At 40.4% G+C, this 17,806-nt stretch overlaps 1 protein-coding gene and 1 pseudogene across 1 annotated transcript; one reads left to right on the forward strand and one right to left on the reverse strand.

Annotated features, from left to right (window-relative positions):
- The first annotated feature begins 577 nt into the window (after positions 1-577).
- On the forward strand, positions 578-12,062 carry LOC133736072 (uncharacterized; annotated as a pseudogene).
- Positions 12,063-13,340: 1,278 nt separating this feature from the next.
- Positions 13,341-16,886, reverse strand: LOC133736071 (uncharacterized). Its single transcript, XM_062163508.1, has 13 exons — positions 16,546-16,886; positions 16,130-16,304; positions 15,900-15,980; positions 15,714-15,796; positions 15,507-15,622; positions 15,304-15,414; positions 15,052-15,161; positions 14,492-14,801; positions 14,328-14,405; positions 14,168-14,218; positions 13,954-14,040; positions 13,732-13,809; positions 13,341-13,558 (listed from the first exon to the last, which is right to left on the reverse strand). Exons 1-13 carry the CDS (start codon positions 16,553-16,555, stop codon positions 13,511-13,513), a joined length of 1,338 nt encoding a protein of 445 aa, XP_062019492.1. The 5' UTR covers positions 16,556-16,886; the 3' UTR covers positions 13,341-13,510.
- Positions 16,887-17,806: the final 920 nt, after the last annotated feature.

The raw sequence follows: 17,806 nt of genomic DNA on the forward strand, positions 1-17,806 counted from the left end.
CGGCTCGTGGCAACGCTGGTCTGGTGATGTGGGTCGGCCGTAACTTGGCCGGACGGTGCTGCACGACAGGTCGTTGGTGGGAGAAGGTGGACTTGGACCGTACCAGAATGATGGGCTTGATGCCAATTCCTTGGTGGACTACTCTATTGGGCCACGAAATGTTGGGCTGGGGTTCTGCCCTAGTCCATTATTTTGGGCTAGGGTTTAGGCCCTTGGGCCAACCCTATGTTGTTTTTAGCTTTTGTCTAATTACAATAATGTTTATTGTATTAGGAACCTAGATCTCTAGCGCCTCCGGCGTAGTACTAATGGAGGATACCCGCTACCTCTACGTATTTGATTGTCTAATGAGTAGGTCTATTTCTATGTACCACTGTGGGTACTACCACGCTACCTCTACGCATTTGATTGTCTAATGAGTATGTCTATTTCTATGTACCACTATCTTCTTGTTTGCCTATGTCTTTAAATGGCAGCGGAATTCTGGCTTGTGATGAATGATATTATTGCCCCTCGGGCAGATTCAAAAAACAAAATAATAAAGCCACGTAAGACAATCCTTAATTAGCAAATGGGGGATTAGTAATTATTCAGAGTCTCCCATTGAGGTCCGAACCGGCCAACCTCAGTCGTCGCTATTTGATAAATCCTCAGAACGACGCCGTCTCTCTCCCTCCATGGCCTCCGCAGAGCAGCCCCCGAAGAAGCGAAGGCTGCACGAAGCCGAAGCAGAGCCACCATCCTCATCGCCGCCACCATCTCCGCCACCACCGCCACAATCCCTAGCCCAACGGCCGAGCGCGGCAGCTCCAGAATCTCTCTCCCAGGACGAAATTCTCAGGAAACGTAGACACCGCGACGAGATTCGAGGAGTTTACGACTGCTATAAGCGGATTAAGTTCTGCCTCTCCAAGAAGGACTCTGCTCTCACCGCCGATCTTGAGCAAGCCTATCTCTCCCTCATCACCGCCTCCAGAGGTCAGTTTCAGTTTTACTCTTTTGCCCCTGATTGTTTCCACTAATTTCTTTTCTATCGAAGAAGATAGTGATAATTCTTATCAAAAAGAAGAAGAAGAAGAAGATAGTGATAATTCTCAGTTCAGTATCAGCGAGTTTTCATGATTTAGGTTTTTACTGAAAGAAATTGAGATTGATAAGTGACCTTCATAGTGTTAGATTGTAAATTTTTGTGTTCACTGTGTTAATCATCAGGCTAACTTCACAGGTTGTACGAGTGTACAACGCATTGTGGCTGATCTCATTCCTAGATATGCTTCGAAATGCCCCACTGCTCTTGAAGCCGCGGCAAGAGTTGTTGTCAATATGCATAACTGGAGTGTGGGGCTGATAAATAGAGGAGAGGATACTAATGGCTTTGCATTCCAGACTGCGAAATCCTGTATTCTTGGTCTATCGGATATTTGTTGCACTGCTTCCTCGGTGGGGTCAACATCCTCTGTCATTCGCGGTATTTGCTCCGGCGTTTTTCAGAATGTGCTTACCTTCTTTATATCGTCCTTTGAGTGGAAGGATGTCTTTCTGATTGTTGGTAAAGAGACTGTGAGAATGCAAGGTTCTGCTGATATCTTTCTTGAGCTAAAGGAGAAGTTTTCTGATGGAAATGAATCTTCGGTGACTAAGTTATCCCAGTTACGTGCTCTTTGTTTACTGTGGATTTTCTTTTGTTATCCTAAAGACTCACTTGCAGCCTGCTTTGAACTCTTGAAATCCACCTCATCAGAGGGAGTTCTTAAAGGGCAGTATTTTCTAAGTCAAATAACAAGCAAACTCGATAAGGATGGCGGGCATCATTTGAGCAAAACTAGTGATGAATCTAAAACAAGTACAACTTTTGTTGAAACAAGCAACGGAGGCAATGATGTTAGCTCTGAGCAGCTAGCATCAGATGGAAACAACGTCTTTGAAGATGCGATTTCAGTTTCAAATATCTGCTTGTTAGGACTGGTAATTCCTTGTTTCCCTTCAGTTGAATGGATGTCTGCTATATATATTATGGTGCATTGGATTCTGAACTGTAGTAGCTTGATTTGTGAGAATGTACATATAACTCTTAACATTTGCTAGCTATTGAAGAAAAAATCAGTCACATTTTCTTGTTAGTTTTGCAGCGATAGATCTGCTTTTGTGTTTGATAGTAGCACATTGGTACATAATAATGAATTCACATGTTTTCTTGTTTCCATTTGTCTTTCTAAAATTGTAACCGGAGTGAAGTTCAATACAATAATATTAAAGGGCTTGTTGAGTTCAAATTAGTTGATGTATTGCCAGGGAAATTTTAAACCAAGAAACACAGAGGGATTTGTATTTAGGAGTAGACACCTGTTAATAGGGGGTTTTCACATTTGTATATAGATTATCCCCTGTATTTCTTGCTGATCATTGATGAAAAAATCTCAAGTATTTGCTTGAAGATAAGGCATTCAACTCCTTTTTATTTTCCTGTTGACTAGTAGTTTGAGCTTGTCTTTTTCTAAACATGCAGGTTCTTAGTAAAGATCCATTATTGCAAAGTTGGATGCTCTCAAAATATAAGAAGTTATGTAGATTGCCATCTATTTCAGATTTTAAATCTGCTTTGGAGGGTGTCTTTAAATCTTTTATAGATGTAATGGACGTAGAAGGTAATCGAGCAGACAGTGATGAGGATGATTCTGATCCATCGAGATTTATCAATCGACCATATCTGGTGTCTAGGTTTTCTAACCTACGTGAAACTGGCAGTGATGTTTATTCTGATAGAGTGTCAGGTCAACATATGAAAGCTCGTAGCTCTGTAATGCCTCTTGAAGCTAATAGTCACTCAACGGGTTCCAATCAGGATAGTGGCGGTGCAAGGCCCATGGACTTTGAGATTAGGGAGCATGGAGATATGTCACATGGCAGGTCTTCCATGCCCAGAGACGTAGTGAACCACCAGATGCCTTCACCTGTCACAAGGTCTCCATTAAGCTTCAGGAGTAATTCGTTTGATGGGAGAAACCACTTTCATATTGAGAAGAGCAAAGATACAAATTTGGATTTTGGTTCACCTTCCATGAGATCTTCAAGTGGAGGTGCAAACAGTTCTTTTGAATCTCCCAAATGTCATCCTGTGTCGTCATATGTGTCCCCCAAGACTCAAATTGTTTGGTATTCTGATGGGGATGTTGCAGCCATGGACATTTTCTCAGCTTCTAAACAGCTCTGGCTGGGCTTTTTTGGTTCTGATGTATCTGAAGCCCATGTAAGGTTTCAGTTAGAGAGGTTTGGTGCCATGGAACAATTTTTTTTCTTTCCTCATAAAGGATTTGCTGTAGTTGAGTATAGAAACATTCTTGATGCCATAAAGACTCGTGAATATACGCGCAGACATTTTCCTTGGTGCATAAAGTTTATGGATACAGGACTGGGAACTAGAGGTGCTATGAATGGTGTTGCAGTTGGTTCTAGTTGTCATGTTTATGTTGGAAATGTTTCAAGTCAATGGGCCAAGGATGAGATTCTTCACGAATCAAGGAAGGTGCTTCGCAAGACTCCTTACTCGGTCACTGATGTCAGCAATGAAGGTGCGGTACTGATGGAATTTGATACTCCTGAAGAAGCTGCTGCTGTGATGGCACATCTCAGACAGCATCGCAAGGAAAGGAGTAACCACAGGGCACCATATGGTGCCGGATCACTTAATGTAGTATCTCACATTGATGGTGCCAGATCTGTACCTACCCCTACCCATGTTGACATCAGAAGCAACCAGGGAAACATGTCTAATACTGCTGCTACCCCATTTGCAGTAAAGCATGAGAGCCACTCAGTGGAGCTTGTATCCCCTAGAGTAAAATCTGAGAATCAGGGGAATTCGGTACAAAGTGGATATATGTTTCAGTCAAACAGAGCTGTCACTGGCTCTACAGAGATGCTTGAAGCTGGCACCAGAAGAGTTGATGGTTATGACAGTAACTTAGCTGTGAATTCTACACAAGGAGGTGATCACCTTTTCATATAACTTTCATTGAAATTAATGTCCTCTATTTCCTTTGATGCTAATGGAATTTATTCAATGATTTTGCTCTAGGTGGTCACGTTGCTTCTCATGCCAATGAACCTAGGTGGTTGTATTCAAAACCTGGAATGGAGCTGCATTCTGCACCAGGGAGCATTCCATGCATTCCTGTACCAACACAGATACCCTCAGCTCCACCTCCTCCACAAATTTCCTCATCTCCATTTATGCGACCTCTTTACCTCCCTCCAAATAGTTCTTGGGATCCACGGGGTTCAAGTCACAATCGTCCTTTGAACCCAATCTCACCAGGTGTAGTCCCCAACAATTTTCATGGTAATGCTATAGTACCTCCCTTCATTCCTGCTTCTGTGACTCCACTTGCACAAATACAGGGAGCTCCGGTGCAGCAATTTGACCGTATGTTTTCAGTACCCATAGCACCACCACCATTATCATCTCTGCCACCTCCTCTACCTGAAATGCCACCTCCGTTGTCCCCACCCCCACCGCCTTTGCCTCAATCACAGCCACCTTTTGTTCCCCCTCCACCTTGTTCCCCCTCCCCTCCTGTGGCTGTTTCAGAACCATCTGTTGTGGAAACTTCCGGACAACCCTCACAATATCAGTGGCAGGGAACATTGTGTAAGAGTGGTGTTCATTACAGTACAGTTAATGCATATAGAGTGGATTCTGATATTTGCAAATATTCCAATGCCACTTCTGAACCTATAGAGTAAGGAATCACCTCTTTTATTTTACCTAGTTTGCTTTCTGGATTTCATTAATGATTGCAAATATACGGATATCTGTTAATAAATTTTACGTCTCATTGTTGCAGATGGCCTCTTAAGTTAGACATGACCAAGCGTACAGATTTTCGGCATGTGAAATCAACATTTACTAGCACCCCACCACATAAGGTAAGTTCTTGCTATGCTGCTCTCTCTCTCTCTCTCTCTCTCTCTCTCTCTCTCTCTCTCATATGGAGAATTGTATTCTGTCCCCATCTTCTTTAACTACTTAAATACACACTTTTTATAAGATGACCAACACAATACTTTTGACCGACACAATAGATAATATATGGTAAAACAATGTGGGAAATCCATGTTAATTAGATTTTTGATACTAATGGCTTATAGAGGTTGATCCAACTGAATGAAAATACGACAATTCAGTTGAAAATTGTATCAGACTAATGGACTTGTGGAGAAGAAAATGGAAAAGTTCAGTAATTTACCTTAGACTTGTAGGTTTCAAAAGGAGAAAAATTAATCCCCTTTCTATACTAACCGACTTAATTGATGGCAGACCAAGTTTCTTCATATTAACATTTAATTATTTTCTTCTTTCCCTTTCTGAAATTTCTGCACCGTCTTTTCTTTAATATTTGTTGCAGAGGGAAGTGTGTCGATTGATCCCATCTTCTGCAGCCGATCAGAAAGGGGTAAGTTCCTCTCTTCTCATTTTTGGTCTTGTAGCTCTGTAGCATCCGTCTACTAGGATGGCAGCTGATTTTTTTCCCTTAGAGACTTCTCTAACTATTACCTTGATAAAGTGATTGTACTATTTAACTGAATTACATAACTTATGCATAAATAGTTCAAGATTTAGATATATGGAAGCAAAAACTAATTTATAATCTCAGTCCAATCTAAGTATGTAAACATCCCAATCTTTACATCTTGAGACTCGAGCAATTTCGAGCGTGCCTTTCTAAATGTCAGTCATTCAGCTATGTGAGCAGTGAATGACAAGTCATGTTGTAAGATGAAGATCTTTGAGCTTCATAATTATATATTGTACATGTATACTACAGAACACGAAGTGTAGTTGACACATGTTAATCTGTTGAAACTGAAGCCCTAAACTTTGGAAACATCTCAAGTCTTACAATACTGCTCTTCAGTTTCAGGATTTCTTGTCATACTTGAAGCAGAGGGACTGCTCTGGAGTGATCAAGATCCCAGCGGTGAATTCCATGTGGGCCAGACTTCTCTTCATACTTCCATACTCGGAAGAGACTTGCTCTATGCTCTCTATTGCGCCTTGTCAACCTGATTGCCTCATTGCTTTAATATTACCTAAAGAAACGAATTTTGAGTGGGTATGATCTGAGTTTAGGATATGGGTGGGTATTCTGTGTTTGCAGTGGTAGTCCAATGAAAAAAGAAACTAATTGTTATGCTTTGTATTGTAGTTGAGTTTCAGTTTTCTGCTGCTCTGGTTTGAGGGAAATGCAGGCAAGAGATTTATTTCTTTATCATACACAGTACAGAAACCAGCATAAAAATCATGTGGAGCTTTGCATAAACCGCAATAAAGTGGTTTGTTGAATGTACACTTCCTTTTTTTTCTTTTTAAGGTTTTAAGCCCCTAACCCAGTACCTTTCCTTTTGGTCGTGCAACCCAGTTCTTTTACTATTCTAGTTAATAATTGACTGTTTTCCCATTTTTCTAGTAAATTGTAAGAGGATTATATGGCATTTGGAAAAGTTAATTTTACCCTATAAAAGAGTTACTCTATTTAAAGAATAAAGGTTTGTTTTGTTTTGTATTTTTTTTTGAAATTCTCCCAGTCATTAGAGGTAAAACATGGAAGAAAGATGTCTTTCAATTAATGCTTTGCATTAGTACGAGCATCGTTAGCTTTGCCAGTATGCATGGGCAAATCTGAGGACGCTGAATGGGCCACACAAATCACATTAATGTTGTTAAGGCCCGAGAACGCTGAAGCCCAAAAGAAAAGAAGTAAAACCTGAACCGGGAACCCTGAGGAAGTTAGAGAGTCAGTGCAGGAAAGGAAAAGCAATACATAAAAATCTCACTCCGATCGGGATCTTCTAGGCCATGTCGAGTCACCGGAACCCTCAGGGCAACACTAATAGGCAAGCCGGAGGAAGCAAGGGTTTCACCAAAACCCAAAAGGTCTTCGTCCCCAAAAATCAAGACCAGAATCGTCCCAGAAGCCCTAAATCCCCAAATCCCACGCTCTCCGCCTCCCTCCGGCAATCGCTGTCCCAGCCGTCCAATGCCGAAGCTTCAAGCGTCGCTGCTTCTGCGCCGCCGGCGAGTAGCAGTAGTACTAATAGTAGTAGTAGGGTTCGGATGGGAGAGAGAGGCGAGTGGCTGTCGACCAAGGGCAATTTCGTGAATTACTTGCCCCAAGATGAGGCTGTTGCCGCTGGCCTCGGCGCCGACGAAGGTGGATTGGACGCCGTGGAGTCTCAGAGAGTCGTCGATCTTCTCAATAGAGAGCTTTCTCGATTGCTCAAGCTAAACCCTAAGGAGTTTTGGAGACAAGGTAATGATGGATTCGTCTTATCACAATTTGATGAAACAAGTGTTAGCATTTCATTTCTGTTTATTGATCTCTGACTGCCCTGCATTTCTCGGTTCACGTTACTGTCCGTCAGTGGCTAGTGATACTTCCCTGCATGAATTTTTGGAGAGCTTCCTACAGTTTCGTAGCAGGTGGTATGATTTCCCTCATCGCGGAGCCAAGGACATGGTGGCAGGGGTCATTGTAGGGGAATTAGAACTGAGCCGCCGCGTTTTTATGGTATTGTATCGAATGTAAGTTTAGCTTCAGCTTTGTAATCTATCACTGGTATGTTGAAATCACACTGGTATGCTGTTTTTCATATTTTTCATCCTACTGCAGATCTTCTAACAGGGATCCTGGTGCTCGGGCTGCTGATAGTCTCAGTCCTAAAGACCATGAAGGTGTGTCTCTCGTCTCTGTAAAATTATAAATGATGTAATAGTGTTACAGTTCCATTGACATAATAATTCATATAGTGTATTACTCTATCGATTTCCTGCTTCTAAGAGATGCGGTCTAATAGAAATACACACTAGGTAATTTATCAAGGAGACAGTACAGTTTGTGATTACTTTGAGGTGTACTTGTTTCATACTGGCAATCAATGCGAACACTTGGTCAATGACTGAGGGTATTGTTTACTGTCTTATTGTCACTTATATTGTGTCCTGATAATACTTATTCACTAATTCCATATGTAGCTCTTTTGCAGGAGAAGAAGTTGCTTGACTTGCCTAAGTTGCTCGACATATGTGCTATATATAGTCATGAAAATGAAGATTTGACGAGAGTGCTGGTAAGCATTTTTTTATAAATAGTGGTCTATATCTTTGCCACACACTCTCTTACCCTTTCTCATTTTATCATGTCTTTCAGGTTGGCAATGCAGTGACAGCCCATGCTACAATCCGTGACAATTTGACTGCTGTGGCATCACATTTTCTGAGCATTGTACAAACAATGTATCAACGTAGTAGCACGGCATTAGAGGTAGTCTTCCAAAATCCAATTATACCACAAGTCATATTCTTTTAATTTACGTTCCATGCAATAGCCCCAAATATAATTGCAGCCTAAGGGTTGGTCATTGGTTTTTATGAATGACCACTTAAAGGAGTCAGGACACGTAGGCTGATCCAAATTGTCTGTCTATCAAATAATAGTTGAAATCTGTTATCAAATAGTTCTTTTGTTATTTTTATTTTTGTGGTTGGATTTGTAAGTAAATTTTCAATAAGGTGTTTTGCTTGCATTTTGGATACATGACAGAAAGGATTTTCCTAATATCATGCACAGGCCCTTTTTCTCTCTGGAAATCCTGGAGAACACGGATCCAGCCGTCTTCTTGCTGATTTACTGGAGGTAAGTTGCTTTGTCTTGTTTTATTGATAAAGGTCCCTCTCCGATTCATATCTTAATCTTTTCTTCCAACTTGTTCAAGAGATTTTTCAGTAAAGAGTGGCATTTACTGGATGTATCATGCTTCATACTGTATAAAAGTAACATGCAATGTTATATATGGAAGTTCTATTTAAACAAGTTTACAGCTACACTATGGACATCGGATCACTTCTATTTCTTGTGGATCCTTGCTATTTATGTTTCCTACTTTTGGACATCTGATGGTTGGTTGCTCTGGTACTTGAACTGAGATATTGTCTTCTTTTTTGGTAGGTTATGGACTTCATAAACGATGCAATTGTATCCATGGATGCTTTTCTAACTGCATACAAACCATCCTCAATATTCTTCTTGTGCCCTGTTGAGAAAAGGTACCTTGTTTAGTATTGGATTTTCAAAACTTTTGGTCTGAGAAAGAATAGTAGTAGGTGCAGTCTGCAGTAAGTTCCTGTGGATGCATGGGGAATTTGAGTTATCCCATGGAATTGGCTTGTTGGGTTCACAATCAGGTGTCTTAAACTAGTTTGGCTATTCACGGTCGAGTATCTGATAAGGATGTCAGCATGTTTGAAGTAGTAAATTTTGTTTCTATGTGTATGCAGTTATGGGAACGAGGAATTACTAAGCACTCTAGCAAGGTTGCATGATTCATTACTTCCATCTTTGCAGCGTGGGTTCCGAATAATTTTGGCAGCTGGAGAAGATAAAATGGTGTCAAATGTTGCTATAAGTTTGAAGATGTTATCAATGAGAATTGTCAAGTTTGGATGGAAACTGTTGGACTCATGCTATCTAAGTGATGAGGTATTCAAAGATAATCTCTCCATTCCTGCTGCTGCAGAGATGTTCCCAGCTAAACTAGAGGATCCTTATATTAGAGCGGACATTTTGGTTCAACTGTTGAGAGAGATTAATGGAATTTCAGTATGTGCTCAAGAAAACCAGAATAGGGAAACATTTCTTCAAAATGTTGAGAAGAACTTCAATATTATGGGCAAAGTGGAGAATTTACAAAATCACGGTAAGCAATTATATGCTTTTACAGCTTGATTTACTTGTAGGTACTGAGCTGAAATTTTCCAATTGCTAGGTTATATATGTATAAATGCAGACGTTGGGTACATATCATAAGGTATATTGGTTTTGAATAAATAGGTGATAATTGCTTAGAAGAAAAAGAAAAAGAAAAAGAAAATAGGTGATAGGTGATAGGTGATAGATGTCAGTAATAACAATAGTTCTTGGGAAATGTATAGATAGGACAGGATACTTAATAAATTTTAAACCTGAAAAAATATGGAGGAATATATAATATGTATTTGTTGTCCTCCTTTTTATATCTGGGAGTTGGTCCTCCTTTTATATCTTGTAGTCTGTTTCTAGATATTAAGAACATCTGGGAATAAAAGTGCTGAAATTGAAGCTTCGTAGTAAATTTTCCTGTTTGAGTTGAATTGATGCACAAATCTTTTTAGATAGAACTTACCTACCATACTAGATTGACCTCATCAACCAAGCTTAAAGTATACTAGTGCTTGAAGAAGGAAATTATATTTTTTCAGCTTTGTTCATGCAGGATGGATAATCATGGATGATGAGCAGTTGGGGTATGTATCTGGAATACTGATGTGTACTCAGAAGGTCATTGGTAAGTTGCACACCAATGCAACAACCCCTTTAACAAACAAGGTAGCGGTGGATGAAGATGTTGCAATTAAGGAGTCCAAGATTAGTCAAGTGAAGGATCTCTTCCCTGATTATGGAAAAGGGTTCTTAGCTGCCTGTCTTGAAGCATACAACCAGAATCCCGAGGAAGTGATTCAAAGGATTCTTGAAGGAACTCTTCATGAAGACCTGCTGTCCTTAGATACTAAATTAGAGACAATGCCAAAACCCAGAAGTGCTACTGTTAGTAGGAATGATAAAGGGAAAGGAATACTAGTTGAACCTACAGCATCCACCACTACTAATACAGTGGCTGCCATTAGGGTTCAACAAAATGGGGTCCCTTCAGTTTCATCATCATCTTCACAGGGAAGATTTGTTAGGAAGTCTAAAGCTGACTTGCCTGATTCTGATACACTTGATGACAAAAACGAAAAGTATTCAGCAAAAACTGCTGCCCTTGTTTCGCAATTTGAGTATGAAGATGAGTATGATGACTCTTTTGATGATCTAGGACTGAGTGTTGCGGATTCAGGAGCAGGGGAAATTGAGTCGTTCGGTGAAAAAAGCAGTTCAAATATTGGGAAACCTTGGGAGACACGAACTGAAAGTTCATCTCAGAATGCTACTAGTTCAAAATGGGGTTCCAGACGGAATCCCCAATATTATGTCAAAGATGGCAAGAATTATAGTTACAAAGTAGCAGGTTCAGTTGCAGTTGCAAATGTGGGTGAGGCATCGTTAATTACTGAAGCACAAAAAGAATTGATTCATGGTCTTGGTCGTGGCGGGAATCTTCCACTTGGTGCTGTTAAGAAGCTGACAGAGTACTCTGAGCAGCAAGATAGTCATGTAGATATTTCTCAGACTGAAGGGAGAGGGAGAGGGTATAATCAGAATTCCAGGGGCTGGGGCAGAGGAGGAGGAGGAGAAAGGAGAATTGAGGAGCAAGATAAGCACTTCGATAATTCTCAGACAGAAGGCAGAGGGAGAGGGTACATTCGGAATTCCAGAGGCCGGGGAAGAGGAGGAGAAAGAAGTCAAGGCGACTCAAGTGAGGAGCAAGATAAGCACTTTGATAATTCTCGGACAGAAGGGAGAGGGAGAGGGAGAGGGAGAGGGTACATTCGGAATTCCAGAGGCCGGGGAAGAGGAGGAGGAGAAAGAAGTCAAGGTGACTCAGGTGAGGAGCAAGATAACAAGCAAACTAGTGTTTCTGAAGTAGAAGGAAGAGAAAATGCAGGGAATCAGAGGGGAAGAGGGAGGAGAGGTGGGGGAGGAGGGAGGAGTAATAATTACAGGAAGGACCGAGCCATGAATAAACACTTTTCTAGTTTGGGTGGTCTCTAGGTATATAGAGCTACTCTGATAATAGCATGAGACCTTCTCGGGGGCGCCTCTAGGTTGGTTTCTCTTCTTTTATACTGAGATTGTAATTCCCTGCAAAATGCAAGTCGCGAGGTAATATTGACAAAATTGTCAGGAATCCCACAACTACATAATATACAAAGGATCAGATTTTGATATATCAACTGTTTCCAAAAGTTGCACAAAAAGTAGTAACTTGTCAACTGGCTATAGTAGTCGCTTGTTTTCTTGGTTTTGTTTGAAATGGTTTTACTTTTTATTCTTCTGTTTGAAAGAGTTTTACATTTTATCTTTCTGTTTGAAAGCGTTGCTTTCAGTTAGGATTTGTGTTTATTCTGTTTTTTTTGCCTTTGCCCTGAGCTCCGACTGTTCTTTTCTTTCTCAAACAGAGAGAAAAACAGTTGCAGATGTCGTCGCTAAAGATAGCATTCGCAGCTTAAAGTGAGTACACTTAATGCCCCTTCGGCTCAATTTTCACAATGTTTGCTGAATGCTTTAGCTGGTGTTTGTGTTCCTAGAGCTTTGGGCTCTGATTCTTTTAATTAGTTTCTTGTGCTACGGCCCTTTGGGCGTCCCTAGTAAACTCAAAGACAAAAAGTTGAGCAGTATGAAGAAAGAAAATGGTTATATTGAAATTTGAATTTTACAGATTCAATATCCAGCGGACAAGGGAGCATGCATCAAGGTTGGACCCGCCGAAATTTTAAGGCCCACTCTGCCCCGCCTTCGCTGTTAATGGGAATGTTCTGGGTGAAAACCAAGCCTCTGCTCTAATGGCCCACGATTTAGGCCTAAACAAGGCCCACATGGCCCAAACTTTTGCTCTACTCGGACACTTTCTGGGCCAAAACCAGGCCCACTTGGCCTAAATGGGGTTCTGGGTCTTAACTCGGCCCACCTGCCCAACCTTCACTCTAATAAGACACGTTCTGGCCTATATCCAGCCCACTTGGCTCAAACCTTACACTTACTGAACCTTAACCCGGCCCAAACTTTTGCAATAATTCGACCCTTTCTGGGCCTAAACTCGGCCTACTTACTCAAACCTTCACTCTAATGGGGTTCTGGGCCGGCCCACCTGGCCCAAACTTCACTCTTACACGTTCTGGGCCTGTATCCGGTCCACTAGGTCAAAAATTTTGATCTGATTGGACAGTTTCTGAACCTAAACCCTGCCCACTTGGCCCAAACGTTCACTATACTGGACACTTTCTGGGCCTAAACCCGGCCTGGCCCAAACCATCTCTAATTGGGTTCTTGGTCTAAATCCGGCCAATATGGCCCAGCCTTAAATCTAATGTAGCATGTTCTAGGCCTAAATTCGGCCCACCTACGGGCATTGCTCTGATGAGAGACTCGCCTAAGCCCACCTGTCCCGTCGTTAGCTCTACTACCTAGCCCTCATTCTGGGCCGATTGGTGTCCCAATTCCTTGTGGGCTGTGTCCATTTTTTCTCATGAGAAGCTTTTTCTGGCAAATAAACCTTCGCCAAATGTATTATTTTTATTTTCTCAAAGGCTCCCTACTTCTCAAACTTCTCAAAGATCAAGGGAATGAACCAACACATGCACCATGTTGTGAACAAAAAATAACAATTCAATTTAATTTTGGACTTCTCCATACAAAATCTTTAATGTCACAAATCATGGTGTATAACTTGCCCCCAGACTAATTTTAATGAGATGCTATCTAAATTTTCTGACCAGAATAATTCCAGGCTTCCATCAAAATGACTCCATCCAGAACTACACATCATCCCCCACATTAGCTGCAAAGCGGCCAATATTTTTACCCTGAGAAAACAGAGAAACAAAACTAAGAAACAAAGTACAAGTAACCACTAGCATAGATATGTGCACCCTAAAACTGGACGTCAGATGTGTTTGTATAGATCATCCAAGTAAAATCAATGCAGGTGTTCAAGCACAGGCATAAAGCATGTATTCTAGCAGTGACGAAAACATACCGCCGATAACATCCTCTGCTTATTAAGTTGCTGGGTCCTTGCTTTGTTGAGAGCTGAGTTTGGTGACCTAAACATCCTCTGTAAAAAGCAACCACATACATTATTAACAGGAAGAACACCAACCAAAAAGCTTAAGAATATAAAATTAGTAGCAGATAGCAACATGTCCATTAAACCACAAAACAGCCGATACAGAATGATTCCTACTGGATTATAACAAACCTTTTCACTACCAGATAGACGATTTTCAAAATCCACACACTTTTTCTTTGGAGTGAACCCTAAGACATCCTGAAGGAGTTCATTTTCCTGTTTCCAAAAATTAGATTTATCTCATTAGCATTTGCTTAGCTAAACAGAGTACTCGACAACAGATATGAATGAATGTCATAGAAAGAATGAAAAGGAAGCTGTATCAATAGGCAACAAAACCAACCTGCATGTGCTTTATAAACCCTCCTCCAAGAAAGTGCTTCAAAAAGTTCAACTACAGTAATTTGAAAATTGGAAAAGCATCAATGAGTTGAAACTATCAAGCAAATAGAAGTCTGGAAGCAAAAAGTTGATATAAGAAAAGAGCGATGAGAAGAAGGGACCTGTATCAGCTGCGACCATGTTGATGTCTGTAGTGAATCACTACCAATCTTAATTGAAATTTCAGGAGAATAATCATCCTGATATTGAAGAATATGGTCACCATACAGGATGAGCATATTATATGCATCTACAGTAAATGAAAAAAAATAAAATGAAGAAGCACCTCAAAGTATTCCAAGATATCCCGAAACATGTTCCGCTGGTTGGTAAGATCTTTCTTAGCAGAACTTTTGCCACCTGCCTCAGCTGAAAGGTCTCTGGCTTGATTAATAATCTTTGCTTTCAATCCTTGTATATGTACATACTCTCGAGGGTAATTTCCTTCTTCAGTTGAGCCATCATCAGAACTTTTTGTGCCAACAGAGAACTTCTCTAAGCTTCCTATTTCAAAAATTAATGCCAGAGCTTCACCAGCAGCTATCCGCACAGAGCGGTCATCCTTGTCTAGAAGACTAGACAAATATGATATGGACCTGCATTTTTAACCACAAAAGAAAGGGGTCTGTTTAGACGGCTTAATCAGGAACCATTAATAGTATCTATCCAATAATCGTGTCCACACTATACAGGCCTTACAATGTTGTTGCAGAGTGTTGACAGTGATCAAAATCTATATCATAAATTGGAATGTAGATTGGATGTTGTAAAGAGAATGAATTGTCTAAGAATCCTTAAATATAGCATCGAATAATAACATCAACCTAAGACTGAGATTGTACTCACTCTTGCCAATCTTTGGGATTAAATTTCCATCCATCTACAGTTGTAAGAAGAAAGGACCATGCAAACACCATCGTAGTTATGACAGCCGCTGTAGGTTTAACTACAACCACCTGAAAAGAAAGAGATGGGAGAAAAATCAAATCATGATACTTTATTCATCCAATACATGAAACAACAATGGATAAACAAGCTCCCACTGAGACCTACTCTCTGAAAAATAAAACATAAAGACTGGAACATAAAAACACATACGTTTGATTTCAGTTTTGGATGAACCACTTGCCACATAACTTGCATTGATTTTTCGGTTTGCTCTGGGTCGTTACCACCAACGAAAGTGATGATAGCTAAACACTCCAGCAACTGCAATCATAAACCAAATTCTTTCTTCACTAAAATGGAAAATTCCACACTAGAAATTCCTTACAATTAAAGCCTAAAGAGATCATAGATACCGCTATTGTCTTTGTGGGTTCAGATCCAGATTTGAAAGCCTGCGAAATCACAGGTAAGGATTCTTCAAGCATTTCATTAGCATTGTCCCCACAACCAACAGTCAAAGCCAGCAATCCTACAAACAGAAGAAAAGATTGAAAACTGAACTTGATAACTAGAACATGTTTGAGACTGAGCACAGATCAAAAGGGGCTGAAGGGACTAACCAATCACATGAGATGCCAAGCATATCTCTTTGGACGAACCCTTTTTAATGCAATTCAGACACTGATGCAATAAAGTGGCAAATCTGAGGATAAACAAAATAAGTTTATAGGACCTGAAAAGTCTAAAACAATCCAAAAGATAGAAATCAACATTGTGTCAGCAAACAATCCAACACAGGTACTTACTTCTTTTCCACAAACTCATGCTGCAAGCTGCTATTAAACGCTTCCACAATTGAAGCCAGAGCTTTTTCCCTAGTGGAACCCCTTCATACACAAAGTACCATGTATAAGCAAAACCGGGAACAACGTAACCAGCTTTGTCACCCTTAATCTAATCTAATTATCACCAGCCAAATAACACAAACATTAATGATAGAAAATGAAATGCTATAAAATAATAAAAAAAATAGTACCTCTTCTCATAGAGAGCATCGAGAGCTTGGTCAAGCAAGCTATCCTTGTCGACTTGCACTTCATCATTCGCTGGCGCAAACACAAGGTCGGAGCGCATAGTCGACGTTGAACTCACGCTACTATTATCGTCATCGCTATCCAACATCATCGCCGCATTCTTACGTTGATTATTCCCTGCCAAATAAAACTACACTCAACCACCACAATTCTATAGCAACAAGCAAAATTGAGCTCCGGCAACCAATTCAATCAGCAATAAATTCAAAACTAGTGAAATTGAACACAAATTTGAGATATCAAGCATCCAAATTACAATCAAATCAAGCAATTAAACCAATACAAAAGCAAAAATCGGCAGAATCAATGAAACCCTAAATAACCACAGAAAAGGTCAGAGAGAAGAAAAATGACTTACGCTTCCCCATCTGGAACTTCTGTAAGTTTGTGGAAAATGTAAGAGACTAAATTCCGAGCAATGTCAAAAAGAGCTACAAGGCCGACTAAGAATCTGAGAACGAGAGGTTTTCCGAAAACAAGGTATGAGATCGGAGGCGGCAGAATCGAATCGATTGGGTATGAGATTGAAGTTTGATGAATCTGAAAATCGTAGGGACAATTTAGCCATTAAAAGATTTGGATCGGATCGGAGAATTAATAGAGCCTGGAGAACGAAATTGGGGAACAAGGAGAGGTCAGAGGAGGGGTTGTTACGTATAAGATGAGAGACGCTCGAACGAACAACAACATGTGATGAATTTCAATCTTCACGGTCTTAATATTTATTCCAAGTTGGTATGGAATATTCGGACTCTACTCTACGGAATCGTGTGGGGTATTACGTGGCCGATCTCCGACCGTTGATTGGAAGGGATAGTGGTTTTGGCGGTAGTTGCGGGGGCGTGAAGGACTAGGTGATTTTTTTGGGCGTGGAGGGGCACGTGGCAGTTGGGAGATTAGAACAGTGCGGTTAGGAATGAGACACGTGGATTTTGAAGGGGATACGTGTGATTGGAGGAAGCGGTGGCGTGGTTGAAGCAAACTGGAAAGTCCGGGAAGTTGCTAGCTTCGCTTGATGAAGACCGTGTCTCTATTCCAAACTAGAAACTGAGAGAAGATTCAATCGAACTTACTTCTTGGTTAATCCTTGCAACGTGTTACAAAATGTTAAGAATTCATAATAAAAGTATTGACTTTATAGATGACTGATTTAGTGATTTTATATATAGTCAAGATAGTGCGTATTTTGGTGAAGATTCATTGAATTACTTTGTTAAAATTGTTATAAAAAAATAATAATATTTTTTATTAATATAACAAATAAACGATTACAATTATTGAAATGAACATCATTCACTTGGTACTTCATAGATTACATCTAACGTATCATTGCTTGATCTTTTCATTTTTGTGTTAGCTTAAGTATGGACTATGGATTCATTATTCTCCAGAGTCTTCAACATTGAAATACGTGTGTACAACGGTGGACATGGGCTCAAAAATGGGGATGCTAGGAGGGAACGAATTCGGTAAACCTGACTATAAATTGAGACCAGCCCAGCCAAGCACATGAGCAGTAGTGGCAGAATCATTGAGTAGATAGCTGAATTTTAAAGCAATGCGACCTTGAAATGTAATGTCTAGACGATGTATGTGACACAAGGCAAAGGGTCCATGAG

This window comes from Rosa rugosa, chromosome 3 (genome assembly GCF_958449725.1).
Source record: "Rosa rugosa chromosome 3, drRosRugo1.1, whole genome shotgun sequence".
In the NCBI taxonomy this organism is placed as follows: domain Eukaryota; kingdom Viridiplantae; phylum Streptophyta; class Magnoliopsida; order Rosales; family Rosaceae; genus Rosa; species Rosa rugosa.

Bases quoted from the DNA above. Each gene is read 5' to 3' on its own strand.
- LOC133736071 (XM_062163508.1), bottom strand. The intron at 15,981-16,129 runs GTACTATTTTTT...TTGTGTATGAAG, and splicing joins GATGCTCTCTATGAGAAGAG to GGGTTCCACTAGGGAAAAAG. The intron at 13,810-13,953 runs GTTTGTTATAAT...TGCTTTTTACAG, and splicing joins GTCTATCTGGTAGTGAAAAG to AGGATGTTTAGGTCACCAAA.